General features: G+C 38.5%; 2 protein-coding genes across 2 annotated transcripts; both read right to left on the bottom strand.

Annotated features, from left to right (window-relative positions):
- Nucleotides 1-9925: 9925 nt before the first annotated feature.
- On the bottom strand, nucleotides 9926-17678 carry eif4a3 (eukaryotic translation initiation factor 4A3). The gene is made up of 12 exons (XM_036586829.1): nucleotides 17417-17678; nucleotides 15893-15965; nucleotides 15661-15727; nucleotides 15482-15544; nucleotides 15222-15354; nucleotides 14109-14189; nucleotides 13855-13996; nucleotides 13344-13482; nucleotides 11567-11682; nucleotides 10753-10860; nucleotides 10438-10565; nucleotides 9926-10129 (listed from the first exon to the last, which is right to left on the bottom strand). The coding sequence occupies exons 1-12, from the start codon at nucleotides 17568-17570 to the stop codon at nucleotides 10113-10115; spliced, it is 1221 nt and encodes a 406-aa protein (XP_036442722.1). The 5' UTR covers nucleotides 17571-17678; the 3' UTR covers nucleotides 9926-10112.
- A 3695-nt stretch (nucleotides 17679-21373) lies between these two features.
- On the bottom strand, nucleotides 21374-23922 carry rpl37a (ribosomal protein L37a). The gene is made up of 4 exons (XM_036587177.1): nucleotides 23856-23922; nucleotides 22740-22868; nucleotides 21655-21737; nucleotides 21374-21543 (listed from the first exon to the last, which is right to left on the bottom strand). Exons 1-4 carry the CDS (start codon nucleotides 23904-23906, stop codon nucleotides 21480-21482), a joined length of 327 nt encoding a protein of 108 aa, XP_036443070.1. The 5' UTR covers nucleotides 23907-23922; the 3' UTR covers nucleotides 21374-21479.
- Nucleotides 23923-25716: the final 1794 nt, after the last annotated feature.

Here is a 25716-nt window from a genome sequence, read left to right on the forward strand (position 1 = left end):
AATAATATTACTCCCTGTACTCACTGAAAAGAGGGTTTTTGTCCATATAAAACTGCATGGCATCAGTATTAGTTTTTGGTGACGCCATTATACAAGATAAATATACAGGATTAACAAGATGAGCCTATGAAGACAAGCGCTATAGGAGAGTTAAGACTTTTCAATAGAACACTGTTAGACATTGTGAGCTACAGTTAAAGAAACCTTGCTAACGTCAGCTTAGTTGACTAATGTTAAGCTATTTTCTTGAAGTTAGCTAACGTTAAGCCTCTGTTAGGAAACAAATGGCCGAGCTACCGATGTTAGTTAGGTTAATACGTTATTATTTATGACAGAGTATTACTGATAAATCATTTCTGTTCATTTGCTACTAGAAAGCTATAAGCCATCTAGCTAATGTCAAGGATACAAGCGCGCTAGCCGACTCAATACCACAGCCACGAACGTGCCTTGACCAACTGGCCTAAAGCTGCTTAAGAAAAGACGCCATGATTGGCGCGCTGATAGGAAACGCCCCTCGGCAGTTCCGATTGGCTGGAGTTTTGACACAAACATTCGGACATTTTACAGCGAGCAGATGTGAAAGTTGAGAGCCGAGCAGAAATGATTTGCGCGCACGTGCGAGTTTTGAAGGTGAAGAGCACCATTGAGCAAGTTTTCCAGTTTTGAGTGAAAACCGGAGTGTTTTGCACGTGCAAGTTCTGAAAGGGAAATGTACTGTTGTGCAGATTTTCAAGTTTTGAATGAAACCAGAGTGTTTTGTTGAGCAAATCCGGAGGTGTTTACCTGCTGCACTTCGTGCTGACAAGTGCGTTCAAGTTCATTAGCTGCGCGCTCAGAGCAGCGCTGCCCTCTCAAACCGGAACATTCCTCTCTAAAACATCAGGATCTTCTCTCAAACATTTCGGCACAAAATAAACTCCATACATTTAGTGTCCACTTTATGCCCACCATTTACCTCTACTACAGCTTTTATTCTTTTCAGAAGACACGCTTTCAGGTTTTTGTTAAGGAAATCCGCAGGGATGGTTTTTCCCACATCTCCAGTCTTAATAGTTGGTTGCGTTTTCTGCTTCTCACAGTCCACATGATCCCAGCTATAAATTTGCTCTCATCAGTCCATTAAACCTTACTCCGCATTTCAGATGTCCAGTTTCGGTGATCAAGTGCAGAATTCATCTTTTTGGTCCTTTTTCTTTTCTCTGTAACAGCTTCTTGACAGCTACACATCCTTTCAGACCCATAGCGCTAAGTTGTCTTCTCACAGTGGAAGAATGGACAGAAACACCTGTGGACTTTTTCAGATCTCCTCTCTCTAAAAGATGAAAGCTTTAAGTACTGTTTATCTGATGGGAATAGTTTTGGTATCTACCAGGTCTTGCTTGGTTGTTAGGAGTCTCATTTTCTTCGCATTTTTTAATAATTCGAACTCCAGTTTTGGAAACTTCTGTTTTATCACTTCCTTCCCTTTGACTTTCTCCTGCCTCATACCAGTTGATAATCTTATATCTAATCACCTCAGAAATTTCTCTTTTAGCCTGTTTAGATGCACATGAGATAGAAATGAATGAGGACGCTAAGGTGAGTTTGGGTAGCTGCTTGTACGAATGTTAGCGTCTTTTTGAAGGGGAACATAATGTCAGTGAGACCCTTAGGAACAGCTTTTGTTGGGAGAACATAGCTGTAACTAGTTGGTTTTGAGACAGGAAGCATGGAGGAGTTAGAGTAGCTCTAGTGTGAACTAAAGTAAAGCATGGACAAAATAAATACTGACATATTTGATATTATATGTAGTTTCTTGTTTTTCTGACACTGATGTACTTAAAGGTTGTTTTCCTTAGAAATTTAAAAAGTGTGGCTTCTGACTTTTGCACAGTACTGTAGCTGAAACAGCCATCTTTCAGTCTGAATCTTATCAGTACTACTGTCCACTATTATACATACTCTCAACACTGGTGGCTATAAGTCTGCATTACCTTTTAGCTACTTTGGCTAATGTAGCTACAGTGCAAACCTAAAGAAGCAAACTTCAGACACTGAACAAGTTATTTTAGTGTAAATTTGATGTTTGCCAGAACATGTTCTGCAAAGTGGGCCCAGTGTAACGTTCCTTAGCTTCTGATAGACATCTTGTTTTCTCTCCTGCTATTTAGCGTAGCTAATCCTCCACTTGCTGGGCAGGGCACAGGTCAAGTCTGCTAGGCTATTGCGGGAGAAGATAAGAAACCACCTGTGGAGAGAGTGTGGGAATGGCTTGAGCTGAGGAACCGCACAGGGCACACGCTGGACATACACAGCATGATCAGTAATGAATGACGCCACTGGAGAGCACTGGACTGAGGGAGGCGGTGATTACATTTGTGTTGAGAGTGTGGGGGCAGATGGGCAGCCTTTATAGACACACTGAATGAATCACTTCGATGGCTAAATACACTTGCAATGTATGAGGAATGTGTCTTGGTGGAACTGGTGACAATATAGAAATAGTAATTATATATACATAGCAAAAGGAATCGCATAACTATAGATTTCCACAGCATGTAAATTAAATATAGAGAGCATTTATATACAGTAAATCAGGCAGGACATGACTATAAAGTGGGACATGACTAATAAAAGATGTGCAAACTACAGTCAATGTCATATCAAAGGCACATAACTCCATTTTTTGTTTTTTTCTTTTCCTACAACAAAGTTAGAAGCCCCACAAAAGGGCAAAATAAGCTCTTTTACAATGAAATAGCCTGTTGAAAGAAGCTTCTTGAGTGCTGTGTTTACCTGTGTTTTTAGTGCCTGTAAGTGTTTACCAGACGGTCTTCTCTGAAACACGGGGTGGGAAGGGTCTGCAGTGATTTTCTCCAGATGCTTCTTTATCCTGGTGTTGAGATAGAACACCTACACCAAAGCAGCATTTCAAAGGCCCCAGTAGTTCCCTGCAAAGTGGACTGCACGCATATTTAAAGAGTGATTCCAGGACACAAGGTGTGAAAATGCTCCGTTGGAAGGAGACTTCAGACTGCACAGGGAGGAGTGAACACTTTGCAGGAAAGTTTAGCCATCCGTCATTTTACGTCTCTTGAAGATTCGTGTTTGAATATTACGCTGCATGATGTTCTGAATGAAGACATTTATCGGCTGAGGTTCCCTTAACCAAAATCCTTTGCCAAAGTGTGTAGGGGATGTAACGGTACTGCTTAGAGAGCTTAAATGGAATTAATGTCAAGAGCATCACTAGATCCAAATAATCGAGGGGGAAAAATTCAATACATAAATTATAGTGTTTTCCATTTCAACGTATCAACTTTAAAGTATACAGCACAAATGTTATGATCGAGTGATGTCACTACGTTTCCCATAGTGCCCCAGGATCTTTCCTGCAAACATGTTCAGTTTCTGTGGTCAGGCTGTACAGCACATGTGTCAGGCTCCCGTCCTCAAGGGCCAAAACACTTCAGCACACTGCCTCTTTAAACACAAGTGATTCAGCTCATTAGCTAATAAGCAAGGTCTTCATTAACTGAATTCAGAGCATTAGATGGGGATAAACACTAATTTCTGCAGAACTTTGGCCTGCAAGGTCCCAAGTTTGACATGTCTGCTGTACAGCAACTAGTATCATAGGTCAGAGTCAAGGCCAAGATCTGGACAAATGAAGAATCATTTAAGACCAAGACTTTGTGGACTAGTACTACAACAATAAAGGCTACTGTTCTCAACATGGAGCTAGCGGTAGGTGGACTTGGACATATTCAAATATTTACCAATACATATATACAAACACACATACAAACATTTTAACGCCGGCATTTAACAACAATTCAACTACGGAACAGCCAGAAAAATGCTAACACTTCTCCTTAAACTGACCTGTTGCCTAATTTATAGCCTTACCTTTACCTAAAATCCATATTAAATCAAAAGCACTAGTTAACAACTTTATTATGTTGTGTAAAACTATATGCCATGTTGCTTTCACAACAGTAATTCATGCTAGCTAATTATTCAAATGAAATAATTAAATGATTAAAGGGGGATTTCATTCTTTAGCCTAGTAACTTCAGTTTTAAACTAAAGAAGCAAAACTTTGACACCAGATGTGTCTTTGATGATCGAATCGAAAGTCTAAAATCACATAAATCTGAAACAATAACAATATATGTCAGTGCATCTTATGATCTGATTTTCTCATTTTGATTTTTATGAGGAAGATTCTTCCCATGTGAGGTGACTCTGTGTGGGCTGTGTATTCATACAAACACGTACACTCACACGGAGTCTGCATTGCAAGGAAAAGCAACTCTCCCTCCTTTCACTCACCTAAGGAACTGAGCCAGTGGTGAACAGTGGTCCTGCTGTCCTCTATGCTAATAGGAAAGAAAGTATTCAGCATTTTTTTTACCCTCCGATGCACTCTGAATGAGCCTGACGCTCAGGAGATGGATCACACTTGGCAGCTCATATCCGTCTGCTGGACAGAGTGCATAATTACTAAAGCAGGCAGGCAAATTGCACGTTGTTAATAATACAGTGACCATCATCCATGCCACATTGGAGCACTCATGTCATAATTCTGGACAGAGAGAATTGTACTTTTTTTTTCAGACAATAAAATGAGTACTGTATTTTCACATTTAATTCGCCACGCCAGAAAATCTTGCTATGACTCAGTCGAGCTTTGCAATCCTGATGGATGAAGACATTTCACTGCTGCCTCATCATTGTGTATCTATACAGAGTCAATTTAATTATTCACAAATCAAGCACTGGGGACTTATGACTCATCAACTGCTGCATGAACCCATACAAAATAAATAAATAAATATGTCAATCATACTTGAACAGTTTTCCCTTATCCCAAATGTAGTCAATCAGCCAAGCAAAGTTAAATTCTTTATATTTACAGTGGAGCTACAAGGGGGACATCCCTATCAATATGTTCATATGTCATATGTTCCCAGGGCCATTTATTTGCTATATACATAATATCTGACATTTATGGACATTATGGCTTCCAGATAGACTCACTTAGTAAAATACACTCTGGCTATACATTTCTGTGAACAAGAATGATAGTCTGTTCAGTCATATCGTGTTTTGATAGATTAATAGATTTAATAGACTGAAAATCATATGTTCCCTGCTAAAACCAGCACAGACCAGCACGACTGCTCACCGGCAAAATGAGCATATGTTATGTTTTGCTGGTCAACCAGCACGACCATGCAGGGTGACCAGCTAAACCAATATGAACCAGCCCAAACCAGCTTTGGAATTTATGCTGGCCTGTGCTGTTTTTTCAGCAGTGTTAGTTGTCACCAGTTTTTGAACTACAACCTTTAGTAAGATCACGATCCAAAACATGACCATAAGACAGGGGTGCTCAATCCTGGTCCTGGAGATCTACCACCCTGCAGAGTTTAGCTCGAACCCTCGTCCATCACACTGGATCCACGTAATGAAGGCCTTCAGGGGCATCTGAATAATAGAGCCAGGCGTGTTGGATCTGAACTCTCCAGGGAGGTAGATCTCCGGGACCAGGACTGGGCACCCCTACCGTAAGAACTCCCTTAACAATATACTGAAGTATGATATAAAGATCTGAAGGAACACAGACTCCTTCCCTACGATATGTATCTTGGAAGCATATGACCACTAACTAGCATTGAGCATTGTATACTTAAATCATCACACACTTGTCAAACTGTTAGGTAAGAAAAAATTGCTTAGGTGATTTCTAACACTGTATGACATGCTGTTGTCTACAGAGCCCCGGAGGGGACGGAGTTTAAAAAAAAATTAATTCGAAGTGTAAGTTTTGCAGTTTGTACGCACGTTTTCTTTTATTCGTGGTCGAGATTTCTTAAATCGTTCTCTCGTTTTCTTTTAATTGTGCGCACGTTTTCTTTACTTAGTGGGTACGTTTTTTTTCTGTTCGTGATCACGATTTTCTAATTTGTTCTCGTTTTCTTTTAATCGCGGTCATGTTTTTATTTTATATTTTATATTAAACTTTAATTTTATTTTTAACTGAACGCACATTATTTGTGTTTTGATAACAGCTACCTGAGACTGTCTGACGGGTTTTGATGCATTAGATTGATGAGATAATGAACAGAGATGCTCATCAGGTTTGATTTTGATTTGGGGGGTTATGAGGAAACTGCAGCTCCTCTTCACAGCAAACCGAACACCCACGGTGTTTCTGCTCTCGCGTCAAGCTGCGCTGTTAGAGACCATCACACAATTACAGGACGAAATGATCAGCGTTTCAACATCCTCACATTAATATATCTACATCTAATCCATAGATCTGTTAAAATCTCTCGCCATTTGACCTCATCCCACATTAATGTTTCTGTGTGTGTTTAATTTGAGTCTGTTGAAACCTTGACGCTGAGCATTTCTTCCTGTAAATTTGCTCTTGTCGCGGGAGCAGAAACAGTGCTAAGCGTCTATATCTCTGTTAAATGTGATCATTAGAAAGTGCAGTTTAGTGAAGATTTGGTTATGGTTTATTGTCTTCCGTCATTTCACCACCAACGTGCAGCTGCACTGGCAGTTTCCTCATAACGCCCCAAACTAAAATCAGACCTGATGAGCATCTCTGTTCATTATCTCATCAGTCTAATACATCAAAACCCGTCAGACAGTCTCAGGGAGCTGTTAGTTACTCCTGCACAGCACAAATAACACGACCTGTATCTACTATATTGATTTTGCGCACGAATAAAAAAATAAACAATGTGCGTTCAGTTAAAAATAAAGCATGAGAACGATTAAAAGAAAACGAGAGAACGAATTAGAAAATCGTGATCACGAATAAAAAAAAAACCTACCCAGGAAGTAAAGAAAACGATTTAAGATAACGTGACCACGAATAAAAGAAAACGTGCGTACGAACTGCAAAACGTTCACTCGAATTATTTTTTTTACCTCCGTCACCTCCGGGGCTCCATAGTTAGCTATAAAACTGAGTAAAAGTATAGATAACATTAAGGGCTGAATACGGGTGCCAACGGTTGCTAAGCGACGTAGACTAGCTACGTTTGTCCATTTATAGATACAGAATGGCATACAGTGTCAGAAACCACATAAGCATGTTTATTTGAAAGTATTTCACGACTGAACAGGGGTTGGGTCAAATGCGTGATGATTTAGGCATGAAATTTGCATGAAAATTCTTCAGTACACTTCTGTTAGCTAGCTATATTAGCCTTGTAGCTAACTTACAGAGAAAACTAAAGAACTGACTTTCAGACACCAAACGTCTTGGCCAGGGGTCGGTGACCCAAATGTTCAACAGACACTTCTCCAAATGTTAAGAAGAGCCATTTTGTTCTCTCAACAGAAATCAATCCACCTTGGGAGCCACAACATTTTATGTCCATTTTACCATCTTGGCTGTAAATATGTCTCAGTGTGTGCTAATGTCCTAGTATAGGCTACAAATATAATACAAACGAAGACGCAGACCTACTTTGCTCTGCTTTAAACCTAAGCTAGTTTAGCTACAGCCGGTTTTCTCTCAACGTTCAACGTTTTACGAGGCTGAAGTCGCTTCTTATCCGCCAGCTTCTTGACTGCGCTATAGTTGGTTTCATATTCGCATATTCGGATTTCTTTCTTCAACAGCTTTCGACTTTTTGTTGCTGACATCCAAACTAAGCAGCCACCACTTCGCTGAAGTCGGAAAGGTTTGCCGTTTAAAAACCACGGCACACGTTCATTTCTATGGGCCGCCGCGACCGCCGATAGAGTTAAGGGACTGTCTACAAATTACATTACACAATAAACAAAAGTGAAGACCGACGGGCAAAAAGCAGTTATTCGAATTTTCCCGTTCCATCTTAAATAGTGCAGCACAAGTTCGTAAAAGAAGCTGACTTCAGCTTCATGACTTTTTAGTGACAGTTTCTCGTTGCAGATTAAACGTATCAGAAAACCAACTGAGTGATTATAAATGCGGCTAAGTCAATTCCTCTCCAAATTCTCGATGTTCGTCTTAAATCTCTCTCTTTGCCTTATCGTTAGCTATTAGCCAGGCAGGACTGTTAGCTATCTGCATTGCTATGGTGACCAGCAGTTTACGCGCCAGCCTTCACGAAACGTTAGTGAATTACCAGATATACATTAACTCCAGCCTTTGAGACCATTTATTGTAAAAAAAAAAAAAGAGCTTTATTTTACTGCAAAGGAGGATTATTTTATTTTTACCTAAAAATCCAATTCTGCTGTGGAGCCGCAACAGTACAACGATTGTAAAAATTGATTTTTCACCAAACTAATGCTTTCAGTTAAGCTGATTGAATTAATTGGCAGCATTGTAACAAGACAGTATGGGTTAGTTTCTGTCTTTGTTCTGGGAAGGAATTGTGGTTCTCATGGCTGCTTGTGCTGTCAAGTTTAATACAATTAAACCAGCGTCAATCACCCTGTGCTTGGGAACACATACCACTCAGTCAAAGGTAATCAAGCACTCACTTCTACGCAGTTCAAAAAGAGTGAATTAAGATGATTCAGACTTGGGGTCTGCTCCATTTAATCATATCCAGTTCTAAAGAATTCAAATTAGAGATGAATGATGAGTTTCAATTCAAGTCTTAAAGTGTTTTCAATCCATTTTCTAGGTTTAATTTAACTCTCGAGTCGTCTGAAAGTGATTGTCATTTTGCTCACATAATAGAACACAAGCTTTTCTGAATTAAAGCAATGTGCTGGCTAAACAACTTCAAAAAAAGGGAGAAGCCCATTTTTAATTCAAATATATTCAGCAACTGGATGTGACATCAAAGACAAAGCCCAGCTACACTCATCTGTCTTGTTGCTGTATATTTAAGTGAGTGGCCACCATCATTTAACATCATCCACCACTTCCAGGGGGATGACCAGGGTGCAGGTGTCATGAATGAGGTAGTTCATCAAACCAAGGTTACAAAATAATAGTGCTGGTGCAGCACAGATCTACAAATAACCCTGCTGCAGATTTTACAGTCACCATGTTTCACCAGCTGCAATGAAAGCCAGGTTCTTTTATGGGACTTTGTGATAAGTAAATAAGTAAATGAATAAATAACTGTCAAAAATCAGGGACAACCCTTCATTTACGTAATTTGCAGTCAAACCAGCATTAAGTTATTCAGTTTCCAGGAGATATTTCTGACAACACTCAATATAAGATAAGCCATTTGTATAAGTAACAGAAAACTCAAAGAAAATCAAAAATATTAATAAAGAATATTGATAAAATCAATCTCAGTAGGTTTTTGATTGTTTTCTAAATAGACATAAATGTATAAACATATCCAAGTTATCCATGGTAACCAGCTTTATGATACAGAACTGACAATTCTAGATTAGGTTGAAAGAATCATTTAAAATTAGTATTATTTTAGAATATGTAACTGGTAGCCAATTTAGAGGCAGCCTTTATAGAACTGAGATTTAAGAACCTGGAGCAATGCAGCACAACCTAATATACTCACTGCTCATCACCAAACCCATTTAATCTACTGTTTACCAGTAGTGACCACCTGAGACCAGCCGCTGCATAATGCATTTACCTGCTGGATAAAAATACCACTACAGGATGTTTCCCCTCTCAGTTCACCTTCAGGCATTCACAGACTGCAACATACAAGCTGCTGAGAGCATTGAGGGATTTGCTCCCTCCTGCAGTGCAAGAGTATTAAGACAGACTTGTCCTGCAGTTACTTTGTGAGATCAAGAGTTAAGAGTGAAGCTCCAGTGGAGATTTGATTGAAAGAGACATGCCTGTAAATACAGAGGTTGTCGGTTAAAGGTCATCCACTAGATTCACAGTAAAGAATGAGGGTACCCTACTAAAACATTAAGAGAAAAATAATGGGATTTTCAATAATTTTCACAGAAATTGCTTTTGAGCAAGACATAAAATGAAAACATGAGAAAGATTCCAACAAAGTTTCTTTATTTACAAAATCTCACAGTAAATGCATATTGAGAGCAATCCACCATGAACATATTGGGTTCAACCTACATAAAAAGACAAAAGTAAATTAAAACAACTCAAAAAAAAAAGTAATGTGTCCAGATGAAACCAAAAGGCTCCTCAGAGTCTCACTCGAATAACCACTTCAGATCAGGTCCGCCACTGAGGGAAAAAAAAAGAAAAAATAATGCAAAAGGTCTGATGGAATGAGATCATGATAGTTGTTTCTGCAAACAACCATGACTAAAGACAAAGACTCCAACAAGAGAGGCACAGAAGAAATTGTCTAGGCATGCATGGATGTTTGATATAGTCTGCCAGAAAGTTACCCTAAGCCCACCCTCTCACCCAATGAGAGAACAGTTTTATACTACATCATTTATTAAATTCTTATTTTTCTTTTAAAAAGTACTTCAGTAACAAAATAGTCTGTTTTTGTAAATGCAACCAGCAAGTGGACTGTAACGTACCATTCATTGGCATTTCATCAATCTGTGTTGAGTAGTACTGCTCAATATCACGAAGGATGCGGATGTCATCATTCTTCACGAAGTTGATTGCCACACCCTTGCGGCCATAACGTCCTGATCGTCCAATTCTGCAAAGGGAAAGGTCATTATACGACTGCTTAAGGTTCTCCACAGAGATATTCTGACAAGACATTCAATTTTAATTTAAGAGGTAAACTCCAATCTGTTTAGTTTTTCCCAAGTTTTCACGATTTTTTCGCAATCATAATTTTAGGAATTCATTTATCTGCAGTGTGTTTGATAAAGCATTCATACCTGTGGATGTACAACTCTCTGTTGTTGGGCAAGTCATAGTTGATGATAAGTGAGACCTGAGGCACATCCAACCCTCTGGCCCACACGTCTGTAGAGATTAGCACTCGGCTACAAAAACAAAACAACAAAAAACAACCATCAGTGCATGAGGACCAGAAGCGTACAGATACTGACATGTCATTCAGACTATTAACCTGAAACTGAGCTGCAAAATGTCATTCCTCAATCATTTCACTACATTGGCCTCACTAAGTCAACCAACAATACTGACAGTCAAAGTAATATAAAATATGCAAATGAACATCTAACCAAAATCACTGAATGCTTAATCGTGTGCTATGAGCACCTTAACTAATCACATGTGGTTTTTGGGTGTTCAGATAAATAAAAGCATACTAAACGATTCAACAAAACTAATATTATTTAGTTATATATTTAATCCTTCACCATGTTACGTCAACTTTACTAATGTGTTATCAATATACTTTAAGATACACTATTCCCAAATAGAATTAACTGTCAATCTAGCAAGAAAATGGGTGCATTCAGAGGGTAATTAAGACAATAGTTTAGCTGCATATTTCACATTTCCTGCAAAATCATAAAATATTGCAATGTGACCTCATTTAATTATAACCTAAATCACTCTCCCACACATATATAAACATACTAGGTGCTAGTACTTAGTTTCAAAACAGACACAGTCAGGACAAAATGGGTGGACAGCACTCTTTTTACCATACCAATCACTTAGCCCCACAACACAAATGTGGCCCTGCCTAAAAAGAGCCTCAGCTTGTCAGGCTGGTTTTACCTGGCTCCAGATCGGAACTCCTTCATAATAGAATCTCTCTCTTTCTGTGGCATGTCTCCATGCATAGAAGACACAGTGAAGTTTGCCTCCCTCATCTTCTCAGTCAGCCAGTCCACCTACATAAAATAAGGAAAACCTAAGTGAACCAGTGATCAAAGACTCAAGAGAACACACCAATGAAGTAAAGATCAGACAGGCTGGCACTGTGCAAACTTTATGCCCAAATCATGACATACGTGCTAGAGACCACATGTATGTCTATTTGAGATTACTCAAAAACCCAATGCGCTTTAAGACCAGTGATTTTCAAACTGCCGGTTGCAACCCACTAGTGAATAAATTTGTGAGAGCATGTGCCATATACATGTATCCATTCACACCTCCTATTTGCCTACTGGCAATAGAATCTTACAGGGCATGTGGCAGAACAAGAGCTTATTTCCTGACTAAACGTACACACATAGCCACGAAAAAAATAAATTAAACGCTGGAGCACATCTTCAGTATGCACAGGTAAAAGGTGTCACAGATACTGCCTGAGAGGATGCTCTTAACCTACAGAGGAACCCCTTAGCTGGGATTAATGGCACTTTTCTTTAATAACCTGTTATAGCACAGCAGTAATGTAACGCAGTAATGCCACAGGGAAGCCTACTTAAACCAAAGAAAATAAATATACTTGTGTTTCATCAGAAGCTTGCTAAGCAAACACTGTTCTTACTTGTATTTTTTGGTAAATATGGTTTTGGTAAAATCACACTTTTACTGCCTATAAATCACTTCCAGATAAAATAATAAAAAGGTCTAAAGCCATGGTCACACTGGACTGCCGCCTTGCCATTTTCTTCACAAGAGTGGAGCAAAAGTCAGGTGAGTACAATCAGTACAGATATAAGGTGGGTTCGGAGGGAATGTAAAGCTCAGTAAGCGGTTAATGTTATCTAGTTAAGTAGTTCGGCTGTTTTTTTTTTTTTTTGTTTTTTTTTTGCAACTGTGAGTGACAGTTTTAGTATTTTTCAGAAAAAAGATACCCCAGCTCGCCCTCTTGCCTTCTGACATTTCCAAGACTCACAAATTTGCAGGGTTAAAGTTCACCTAGATGAACTCTGCACAAAGCAAAGTTTAACGCTACTGAATGCAAACTGTTTTCTTGCATTCTCATGTCCTTGCCCTTTCTAGTCCTTTTTCACCAGGCAGGTTTTACTCACATTTAAAGCAGCATAAATGCACTTTTGTTTTCTAAGAACAAGTTTACATAAGACATGTCCAACTAAATATTAATACAATTTATTAATAAGTTCCTACTGAATGCGAGAGCTGAACAGACCCAATCTGCATCTAAATATATGTTTTGTCAATTTTTAAATTAGTCTCAGCAAGTATGTAAATAATGTATGCCTATGCATGTTTCATTCTTTCATCCTGATATACTATTCCATTTACTGATTGAAAGAACAGTAATATTGGGAAAATGTGGACCAAAAGTTAACAAAAAAGATTTTTTTTCGGAGTTTGTCTTCTCTCATCACAAAATATTTGACTAATCTCAAGACTGCCCTGTATATGAGGGTCTTGTCATCAAGAAGAATCCCTTATTTACATAATGACAAACAAATTGCACAATATTTAGCCTGTTAGCAATATGGTTAGAGTAACTGTTAATAATAAGTTCTGCACATGCACATGAATAGTGATTCATTTTTGTTTTTGTTTCAATCACTGAACATTACTCTTTTCTTTGTATAAAACCTTTCTTGCAAGGGTGTGTGATACTCACCTTTCGTTTGGTGTTGCAAAAGATGACTGCCTGTGTAATGGTGAGCGTGTCATACAGGTCACAGAGTGTGTCAAACTTCCACTCTTCTCTCTCCACGGCCACGAAGAACTGCTTAATGCCCTCCAGCGTCAACTCATCACTGCACACAGCAACATCATTTAAATTTTATTCCTTGTCAAGGAGAATGTGCATAAAACAAGCAAATAACACAAATGCTGGAAAGCCTATCAGTGCTCAGCATGAGTACTCAAATTTACTACAATTTCACTGGTGTTCTAAGGGTGAGAGAATGAGTTGGCAGTGGGAAGATTCTTATTCATAATTCAATAGATCAGACTATGAGCAGACTATCAGCTAGAGTTAAAAAGGCTACTAAGAGACATTACTGAAAGTCAAAAATATACTATACAATATCAATATAATCATCCTGTATAAATGCAGCTTTAAGTTCGGTAACATAGATGATTATTAGTGTTTATGTGTTAGAGATAGCAAACATTTTGTTCCTTACCGTTTGACCAGAATACGGATGGGATCTGTCATGAACTTGTTGGTCATCTCCAGGATCTCATGCGGCAGGGTGGCACTGATCAGAACCACCTGAGTGGCAGGAGGCAGGTACCGGTACACATCATAGATCTGCTCCTTAAAACCTACACACAGGGAGGAATGAGACCACAAGAGGTCACTATACTAACTACTGTGCTCTCACTCAGTTCATGTAATTTTAGAACAAGTAGTCTCTAGTTTAAAATGAGTCCTTGCCTTTGTTGAGCATTTCATCAGCTTCATCCAAAACCAGCATCTTAATAGCACGGGTCCTGAGACTTCTCCTGCGGATCATATCTATGGGAAGTAAAGGATTTTATAAATCAGTAAATCTGTCAAAATATTTTATTAATTCTATATTTTATGCATTAACCTATGTCCTATTTTATTGTTAAATATTTCTATACTCGATTGTTTAATTTTTTGCTGTACATTTCACATGGGTATGAATTAAACCAGGGTCACAAAACACAATTTTACCCAAATTTTAGTCCCCATTCTCATATGGGCCTAATCAGCCCTGGGGGGTTACTCGTCTATATGTTTCAAGGCAGTATAAGTCATTGGTTTTGAGTTTTGGAGCAGTCAGAATATGTTAAACATGTTTGATTTGTTCAGCCTTTTTCTGGTAGGCAATTGAAAATATAATCAATATTTTATCACTACACTGATACCTTTTATCATGATGAACAATATGTTTCTCTGAACATGTTATGTTTAAAGAACACTGACCATATGCATGTTTCAATAAAAATGGAGCATAAATCATTCTGTTTAATTGGATTTAGAGGAGTACATTACGTGAAATGCTGAGTAAAAGTCAGTGTACTCAGACGTTTTGATGGCTTTTAAATGTGCCACTTCTAGAGCATCGTTTCTAACTGTCATAATACCTTGAAACGCACCATGAAAATGTCTATGTATCATGATATATTTGTGTCATATTCCTCACCCCTAGTCTGGATTTAACTTTATCTGAATGAATTCCACAAATAACTCATGAAAACTGAGAGCACAAGAAAAAGCGAACAGATTGAAAAAAATGAAAACTGTCAATTGATAAAGTACTTAAAAAAACATCAGTATGAGCAAACTGATACATCCATGTTTGTTTTGCTATCTGTGTCTTCTAGTACTGGGAGACTGTTCTGTTTAGTTCAGCAACAACTTACAGATTGTGTAGTGTGTGATCCCTAATATTTCAATTACCAAAAAAATGAACAAAATCAGTCAGAAAGTGTGAGAGAGCCTGTCTTATTATCATCTATAAAAATTTTAAAACTTGTACCTCCAAGTGTAATGTGCCAAGAGAAATACAAGCCAACTCACCAAACACTCTGCCAGGGGTTCCTGCTACCACATGCTGACCATAGTCCAGCTTCCTGATGTCTTCCCCTACGTTTGTGCCACCAATGCAGGCATGGCACTGAACGTTCATGTAGTCACCCAACGCAAGCAGCACCTTGAAACAAAGGACAGGCACTATAAGACACTGACAAGGAACTATAGAGTTGTGAAAGCTGGCTGGACAGTAAATACTAGACACATTTAATGTATTAACATGTAATTTATTGCTAAATTGATGTTACCTTTTGGATTTGTCCGGCTAACTCTCTGGTAGGAGCCAAAATTAGCGCTTGGGTCTCACGCACCTGTACAGAGGAAAAAATAAACAGAGGTTCAAATAAGCAACTGATAAAACACATCTGAGTCTCACTTATGTGAGTGGACAACTACAGCAATGAAAATAGAATTGATGCTCAAATACCTGAATGTCTAGACACTGCAGGACTGACACGCAGAATGTGGCTGTTTTACCAGTACCAGACTGTGACCTGATCGGGGGAAAAAAATAAAAAATAAAAAAAAAACACAGCCATGAGGTTAGACGTACAGCTGAAACAGCTACATCTCCAAGAATTAAAAGAGGTTTAACTTGCATTTAGCAAGTAAACTACAAATAAACAGTTTCAAAGTCAGAAAAAAGTTGGAGAACTCACTGAGCAATCACATCTCTCCCCTTTATGATTTGCTTGATGGCTCTTTGCTGGATTGCTGATGGTTTCTCAAAACCTAAAGAAATGATCAGAGGTTACATTACGAAAATGATCCGTCCATGTATGAAGCAGTACACCTTAAAAGATGTGATAAGCAGTAAAAATCTGTATGCTCACTCAATGAAAAACAACACGGCTGAGACAAAATATATAATGTCATGGCTTTTATGGTCCTTCTGTAAATATTCAATTCAGGATTTAAAATAAAATTAGATACAAATTATAAAATTTAGCATTTTTACTTATACTGAAGCAAGATGCAAATAAGTTAAAAAGGAAAAACTTTTGTTTGAGATTTATTCTAATTGTAAAACCTTGGCGTAAACTTGCAAATGGTAAGCTTTTGCACAAGGATGTCAATGGTACTGGCCTCTCAAATTTGTTCATCAAAATATTATACATTCTTTCCAGCCATCTCTTGTTTGCTGGAACATTAACTTTTCTTGCTGATCTGTTTTCCTCTGAATATAAAATATCAAAACATTTTAAAGAAGTCTGGCTTTGCGATATCCAATGATTATTAAATCCTAGCATTAATTTATGTTGCACATTGTTCTAGTATTCACTTTTTGGAAAATGTTTAGTAAATATAGGTAAAGACAGATATGTTCACTCCAAATATCTGGAGCCACATAAACTGGCCAAAACCAATGTCTCCTCTGAACTTTTAGATTTAAATTCACGAGTAGCAATATTAAAATGTGGAATGGTTTTACTAAGCAAGACAAATCTAATTTCACAACTACAGTAACCATCCTTCACAACAAAAGCATGATTTCTACGCTCTTAAAAAGATGGATCTTCAAAGGTTCCATATAAAACCATTTCATGCCTAAATGATTCTTTGCATGGTGGAATAGTTCTCCAGAGTGCTTAAGAATGTGTGTAGCGCTAAATAAACCTTTTTGAAACTGGTTCTAAATGGAACCATATAGGTTCTTCAGTTGTTACGATGTCACGCTTTTAAGGTTTTTTGGAACTTTTTTGGTGCTACACAGACCTATGTTCAAAGAGGTTCTACACACAACCAAGTTAGCTACATAGCTACAACACATTTCCCATCAATCGGAAGAACCATTTTACCATGCAAAGAACCATTTAGGCATGAAATGGTTCTATATAGAACCGATTCCAGTTCTAAACAGAACCACTTTCTTAACTTAGGAACCCTTGAAGAATCATTTTTAAGTGTGTAGCATTGTTAGCATAGCTGCTTCAGGCGGAAGCTAACAACACAGCTTGCTAACTAGCTAACGTTAGCCAGTGTGCTAACAACTCCACAGAAAGCCATCACGTTACTTATTAAATAGACAAATACCATCTAATAACAACTTAATATGAACCACTACGTGTTCCCTAGTGTTTCTAAGTGCGACAGGACTTTCTGCTCGACCCTGTAAAAGCCAGGAGTAGCGGTCGGAGACCGTGTTTGTGTCCGGGAGCCAGGCTCCGATCCGCGGCCTGTACCGTAGGCGTAGATTCCGCGGAGCAGATCCTCCCGGAGGCCCATCGTATCAAACGTCGGAGTCACATCCACCTCCTCGCTCGTCTCAAACTCGATTTTCGTCATATCTTCCTCCTTCAGGATTCGCTTTCTTCCACCTGCGGGAGCCGCCGCCATGTCTGTAGCGCAGTAATGTAGTTAATCTGTAACGTTAATAAACCGGTTTACAGCGGAGCTGCGGGAGCGGAGCAGAAAGCGAGCGAGCGCAGACGGCGCGTGTATTACAGAAGTGACGCACAAAGCATGCGACGGAGTGGAGAGTGGCGTGTCGGCTGGGGGGCGCACTCCAATATCCGCACTTGTGCTCTAACTAGGGCGCCTAGTTAGTGCGTAGACGTCTAAAACGCTTAACGTGTATTTTTTTTAATTCCAGTGAAGGGAATCAATACTAATGACAAATTATGTACCGTTAATTATAAATTATATATTTGTAGCATGTTAAAGAAAAGTTGTGGCATGTTAGTTTAGGATATGTGTTCTCCAATTTACTGCACTTTGGTCATTTTGCCATGGACTCTAATTGCAAGGCTAGGAACTGCCCCGGAGTGTGTGTATGTGTGTGGAGAAAGACAGACATAGGTGTTGTTAAAGAGAGAAAAGCTTCACTTATGTAAGGTGTGGCTGTGACAGCAGCTGGAAAATAAAGCACCACGACTTGTGCAAAAGCAGTATTTTTTTAATAGCAGTGAGTGCTTCAGATAACTAACTGAACCAGTGGGGCCAGTGCCCTGTGGCCTCTGATTGCCAGTGTGGGTGCAAATAATGCCCTTACGTGTAATGACAAAATAAATGCCCATACCATGCCACTATATTTAAAATAATTAAAAGCCCTTAAAACCAAAAATGTGCTATAAAACAGGAAATAATAGACCATTAGTTATTCTTTGAGAATTAGTAATTTTGGTTTAATTAATTTCTTTTTCCAGCACTGGTCATCGTGCACATAAACAAACTTTTATTTATTTATACGTTTTATTAAAGGGCCCATATTCATTTTTTAAATTAAAATCTTTCCATTTTCCAACCTCTCTTTATCAATTACAAAGGCGTTTTTGTTACTGTGCCTTAAAAATGAAAATATGTAAATAACATCTGTTCTGATTGGCTACCCTGTATTATACCTCATTCAAAAAGGCACGCCAGACTGAAACACTCATCACATGGAAAAATGTAAGTGAGGGTGGGCAGAGCTAAATTGCTGTAGACTGAATAGGCAGGTATTTGCAAATGCACAGATTTTCATGGCGACACTGAAACAGTGAATTTAAAAAAAACTTTTAACAGCTTAGTTTCTGTATATGGACTGTATAGACGGGGGTGTGAGTGGTACATTTTAAGACTTTAACAGTGTTGATATATCAAGTGCTTTTATTGCAAAAAAGTGAGGAATTCAAGTTTTCCATAAAATTCAAAGTCACTCCTAAATGTTGGGTGCACAGAAACAACCCAGTCATCAGTCATATTTCAGACAGAGTTCATAATTAATAAATTAAAACAGCAACACACACACACACACACACACACACATTTTCTTAGCCGCTTATCCTTTTGGGTCATGGGGGGAGCAGGAGCCTATCCCAGCAGTCACTGGGCGGAAGGCAGGATGTACCCTGGACAGGTCAAAAACAGCAACAGACATTGAGACATGCACAAATAAGAGTTTTCAAAAATCTCCACCCTAAACAGTATTTTGTTTTGTTAAATCTTTTTTCAGTGAACAAAAAAGTTGCTTTTGTGTGGACGGGAGGCCAAAACAAAGAGAAAAATTATGTTTTTCAAAAAATCTGTATACATGCAGAAAAGGCTTCAGCCTTCCATCAACTTGAAATACTTTGAAATGGTGTGTGGTGTTTAAAATTACAGACCCTAATTACTGGGTAGATCTCTAGCCTTCATTGGTAATATGTTCCAAAACTACTGGGGTCCATTGAGTCCACCAGAATTAAACTTCCATGTTTAGACAGCAGAATTACAGTGTTTTTCAGTTTGTGTTCTTTCATTCTCATATTCTTCATATCATCTTTCTGTCCTGTGCAAGTTCAATTATGTAGTCAAACGAAAGAAACAGTGATGACGTTGAAATGCGTTCCAACGGCAGCAGTTTCAGCTAAACTGAATACAAGCAGACTGGTAGGTTAACACTAGTATTCTTACAGTGGGCTACCTTACACGAGTTCAACAGTACATAGAAACCCAATCAGACCTCACATCTGGTGATAGTACATCACTGAAACAAGATTATTGCTATCTAATGTGTTATATTGTTTCTTACAAATAATTCTAATTCTTTTTACAGATTTCCAAGAAACAGCCCTGGAGTGATTCTCCTCTTTTTGAATCTGCTGATTTCTTTTGCTTTGATTCCTTTATTAAGGAGCCTATATCACGGAAAGTGATCATATAAAATTAATTAGGTTTTTGGTACATAACCCTGCAAAAAAAAGGAAAAAATGTAGCAGATGTGCCCATTAAACTCAAGATACAACTCAAGACTGCATTAAGGCCAAGAAGTACAAATAATACGTAGCTATTTGCAAACATTTGGGTCAAATGACGTTTTGTTGATTTAAGTGATTTAACACATCCTCTACAGAGAACACACTTCTGCACATTTTAATGCACAATTACTGTTTATTTGCAGAATTAAACATATTCAAAAAATTTAAATATATAACTTGTGGCCTGTGCTACAATTATGGCAGATTTTATATTTTGTGTTTTTTTTTTCAATGTTTAAAAACCTAGCAAATAAATAGAAAAGCACTAAAATATGCAGAAAAACACATTTACATTTGTTTTCCGTAGAGGACGTGTTAACATTCACTTACCAAATTAACAAAACACATAACTTGACTATGTGTTTAAATGCACAGATTAGAGTTTTCTCTTCCTTCACACATGATGTGACCTCAGGATTTCAATGCGTAACCAGGCAAAAAAAAGGCTGTTTTTAAATATTTCTGAACTAGTGTGGGATATGTTCACATAGGTTTTTCATCTTGCTTATCAACTACAAAGACGCAAGTGGAGGGTTTGGGGGAACATAGAGTAAGAACAGCCTCAAGCTGTAATGTAGCATTCTCCATTAAAAATCAAGTTTAGCCTGGGCTTAGACTTAATCTGGATCCAGGAAATTATCCCAAAGACTTTTAAAATGAAAAGCTTACACATTAAGACGGATTGCAAACCTCTTCTAGCATGATTTTAGGGGTCTGCAGCTTGTTACCTAGTATTGGCAAACTTACAATATATTGTATGTAGTTGTATAAAGGAATCCACAGAATGAAAATATTTAGTTAAATAAGACACAGATCTTGTTCCCTCAGCTTTTACACTACCCATTTACATCTTTATGAACTGTTTGATAGCTGTTTGGCTTTGAAATACACTTTTTACCTTGGATTGATGCAAAATGGTGACATTCACATCACTTCTTTCTAACTCTATCTCTGTTCATCTGATAGTATCCTTGCTGACAAGAAGTTTCCCCAAAGTCCTGCAAACATGCAAGACATTGTCATTACATGCTTACAACAGACCTTTGGTGTAAACTCATTCATTTCATACACACCATCATGTCCAATTTAGGGACAGCAACATTAATGAGACTTGCTATTATTGAAACTACTGTAATTAAACACTTCAAATGTGGGTGAAAGCCTGTCGATTAAAAAGGTGCCCCTCTCAATCAATTAAAATAACTACATGAACAATTTTTTTTGTTGCAGGAGCAGGCGTCCTCCCAAGAACTAACCAGTTTTTAAAATGCAAAAAAATAAAATGGCCTTGCCCCTATTTATGTTATTGAAAACTTTCAAGCCAGTGAGTTCACTAAACTCATTATATATTCTTTTGCATTCCTGTATGACTCTGGTCTTGTATGGCTGTAGTTAATGAAGAACAAAGAATCAGAAAAGAAATCCTGCTCAAGACTCATGAATTTATTGTGGGATGTTCAATGGGCCACACAGAAAAACAGAGTCCAAGACATGGAGGTTTTAATCTGTACAAAAACTAAGTCCCAGCCTACTGGTCCTTCATCTCCTTCAGTCTCTTGATGGCGGACTTGACTGTGACAGCAGATGTTGTGCTAGGAAGAACAGTAAGAGCGTGTTAAAGAGGCCGAACTATTCAAAGTTTACTACACTATGATAAGTACATACTTAATTACTAAAAAACAGCCATTATTAAAGATCCTTACTTGTACGTCCAGGCACCTCCAGCTACAGTCTTCATGCAGGATCCACAGTGCCAGATGCCAACAGCCCGTCTCTTCATCTTAGTCTGAAGGTATACAAGAGTCATTAGCAACATAACATTACGCTGTAATCGTACAAACCACACACAAACTAAAATTTAATGGCTTAGTGAACCCAATCAATTTAAGCTTGCCAGCCATGAATGAATCATTACTGCCTCCAACAAAGACAATAGTGTCAGTGATTTGGTCAGGACTGGAGCAATGGTGTAACAGTGTAAACCACAGCCCATTTTAAGGTTAGGATTAAATGTTTTATTGTCCTAATATGACCAATTAAGTTTTAACTGCCTTTTTTTGGCCAAGTACTCTGCGAAGATCTTAATAAGCCACTTTCATGAACCAGTACCCCGACAACAGCCCAGGCAACATGCAAAAAAGTGCATGTAATAAATCATAACCATATTTAGAGCTACAACATACAATTGTCAGTGTGCTACACTTTTCTGGTCCCATGCTCTCCTTCATAAATACTCCAGCTTTAAACAAACCCACTTTTTTTATATAATTTACTAGCCAAGCCACTATAAACCAAGTGTGCCCTCAGTGGGTATTTTGTGTGTGTACACAATCTACATGCATCTACAACAAATAAACACCCAGCCAATGGGAACTTTGTAAAAGAGACAAAAGGAGACTCGGCAATATTTACGATTTACAAGCCACAGAAACTGCTACAACTGCTAGCACAGGTAAGAAACATGGTGATAGTTTTTGTACTGTAATAAATTACATCATTTTTCTTTTCTGAGTATACTGTGGATATCAGCACTTACCATTTCTGTACACAGAACAGTTAGGCCTGTTTAACTGGATATGGTACAGCACAGTGTGAAACGCTAAACATTTATGTGCCATTACTGGTTTATTGATTCTCTGTTCCAGAAACAAAATGCTGTGATTTACTGGTAACCCCATCAAAACTTATGCCTGTCATCTTTTGGAAAGCTCAAAACAGCCCCAGCACCATTTTAACAACAATTACTGATTAAGGCTTTTAACCTGTAAACATTTCACCCAATACTCACCTTGCCGCAGAAGGAGCAGGTGTACTTAGAATGCTGGCTGATCTCAATTTTTTTCACCATCTTCCTGAGGGAAGCACCATAACGGGTGCCGTATTTCCCCACAATTCCCACCTTCTTGGTGCGCTTGGCCTGTAGTAAGGAAAAGCGAGACAAACAAGAGTAACAATCAATGTCTTTCCCACATTTCTGAAGAAACAACCACAAAAGACATGCACATGTATGTTTAGGATTTTACCTGTAGCTACTTAATTCTGTCAGGACTTCATTACAAATACTGACAAGGTACATTAAGGCCAACCTCAATGACCTCTCAACCCATTACACACGTCACAGACCTCGCAAGACTGCACAACTACAGCAACCAGTCTCAATGTAAAACCCTCCAAGCGCAAATTCAGGGCTTCTCCCACCTCTTTTAACGGAACACGATAAACACCATTCTAAGTTAATGACCTCCACTTCACATTTTAAGGTTTATCTAACGTTGATTACTAACGATGCACTTAAGTTACTCCAGAGCAAAAGTTCGACCACCATTATCTTAACCTCTGTCACAGCGGTCTCTGCCTGGCGGGCTACACTACCTCACCTTAGATTATTCAGCCCTAACGAACAGCGTAGTCCACACGCATTTCTACTTTATAAACGCCACATGAACTTTTCAGACCCGTAATATTTACCGCATAAAACCGCTACAACCTCTGCCTCCGCTTCGCTGTCACTGCCTGTAGAGTAACGACAACACACCGGGTGAGCCTAGCTGCTGGTCGGCTAACCGCCCCAGCAGAGACGATATACGCCGGCAAATGCGATTATACTCCAGTATATGCGAGTATGCTGGAGTATGATATATGATCCGCTCCAGCATGTACATCCACTGGTATATTTTACTTCCCAACACTTTGTTTTATTCTTTGCCTACACCGTCCTTAGATATGTAAAAGGGGCTATGCAAACTGAAGTGGTTATTATTATCATTATTAACATTTACTAACAACTACTTGGACGTAGTCACTTCATACACTTTTCAGATGGGTATAGTAGCTGAATATAAGGTATTTCGGACAGGATTGAGTGGATTTAGGTGGATTTTCCCGTCGCTGTAAAATCACTCACCATTTTAGCAGAAGAGGTGCGAAGCCAAAAGAGGGAGGGGAAACTGCGCATGCGCGATTTACCGTCGTTGTAGACATTGCATGCTGGGATATGGGAGGACCAACTCATCGGATTCAGACGCGAAAATATTATTTAAAAAGGTGCACACTATGTAAATGTACGGAATAAATTAAATTCAACATTTAATATATATTAATATATTCAGGATTCGATATTTAGGCTGTTTGTGGTCGTATCAACATATAAAAAACAGAATTTTGTGTTGTGTGCTGTGTTAATGTACACGCTTTCACTGCGAAGGCTTTAATTGTAGTAAATAATGAGTGATTTAAGGGAGAATCACATCACATTTTCTCCACTGGAGGGAGATCCATTCCACACATTCTCATGCATATATGGACACCCTTTACAGCACTGCATCACATTTTCTCAACTGGAGGGACTCTTCTTCATGAGAGGAGCACCTAACTGGGCACTTCATCATGTTTTCCCAGCTGCAGAAGTACCCTATGCAGCACTGCACCCAATTTTGTCTGCTGCAAAGGGCACAATTTGGGACTCTGTCATGTAGGGCAGGCATAGAGGGCACTTCTATTCCTGCCCCCACCCCAGTCTGCCAGAGCCAGTTTATGAGGAGCCTGATCTCTCTTCCTATTCCCCTCGCTATATAAAAAAACAGGACTGCTAAACAGCAGAGGGCGCTCGCGAGGGAGTCCTCAATGAATGGGAGTAAATGGCGCTCAAAGGCTAATAGTTTCTAATCACTCGCCCAGAACGTTTCTCTAACTTTAGAAAGTAGAAGGATGTATTTCACTAAAAAAGCAAAGAAAACGTATTTACTCGAGTTTAAAAGATCTTAAAAATATAACCGCTGTGTTAAAATGTTTTATGCTGTTCTGTGTTCAGGAAATTAATGTATTCTTTTATATTAAAAATGTTTATGCATTTATAAACTATGATTTTACTCAAATGCTCCATTTTAACCCATTCATTCTGGAGCGCCCTCTAGCGTTTAAGAAACCCGGAAGACATTACAGAGTGGTACTTCCCCTCTCTACAAGTTCTCTGATATTAATAAGCTAAATATGCACAAAATCATGTTTTATAGGATATTTTCTACTGGGTGGTGGCTGCCCCAAACCCTAACCCAGTGGTCTGCAACCCTGGACTCCAGGGGATTTCCTTGCTTAACTCTAATTCATCTGATCCATCCTTGGGAAGAGGTTGAGCAGCAGGTGTGGCGAAGTGTGGTAGCAACTAGGCTTTGCGTAAGGGTAGGTCTTCAGGATCAGAGCTGGAGACCACTTCCTAACCCCCAAATTTCATCTTGTGAAAATTATGCTTACATTATTTTTTTCTTTTTTGTTTTTCTTGGCATCTTATCACATCTACACTAATAAATATCAAACAATTGTACTGACCATTTACTTATTTTATGTCCTATTATATACTATTAAAGGGCCCATTTCCTATATTTTTCTTGTGTTTTATATTTTCTCTCTGAGGTCCACTTGTAACATTAGTGACGTTTTATGTAACAGTCACACTTCGTTTTGACATGACCAACCTCTGTCCTTTAAAATTCAACAGGCTGTTTTTGTTGCTGTCGCTTTAAAACTGATTTGTGTCAATAAGCTCCATTCTCACTGTCTTGTATTGTGCCTCAAAAAGCAATCCAGGCTGAAACACTCCTTATAACTTCAGTGTGAATGGGTGGGGTTAAACTGCTGTAGGCTGAATAGGTGGATTTCTGTAAATGTGTTGGCTTTCGTTACATCACAGAAAAGATGAATTCAAAACAGGCTGCTTTTTTGCAGCTTAGAACGCAGCTCTGTAATGACTGGGGACTGAATAATGTGTC

This window comes from Colossoma macropomum, unplaced genomic scaffold (genome assembly GCF_904425465.1).
Source record: "Colossoma macropomum unplaced genomic scaffold, Colossoma_macropomum, whole genome shotgun sequence".
Classification (NCBI taxonomy): domain Eukaryota; kingdom Metazoa; phylum Chordata; class Actinopteri; order Characiformes; family Serrasalmidae; genus Colossoma; species Colossoma macropomum.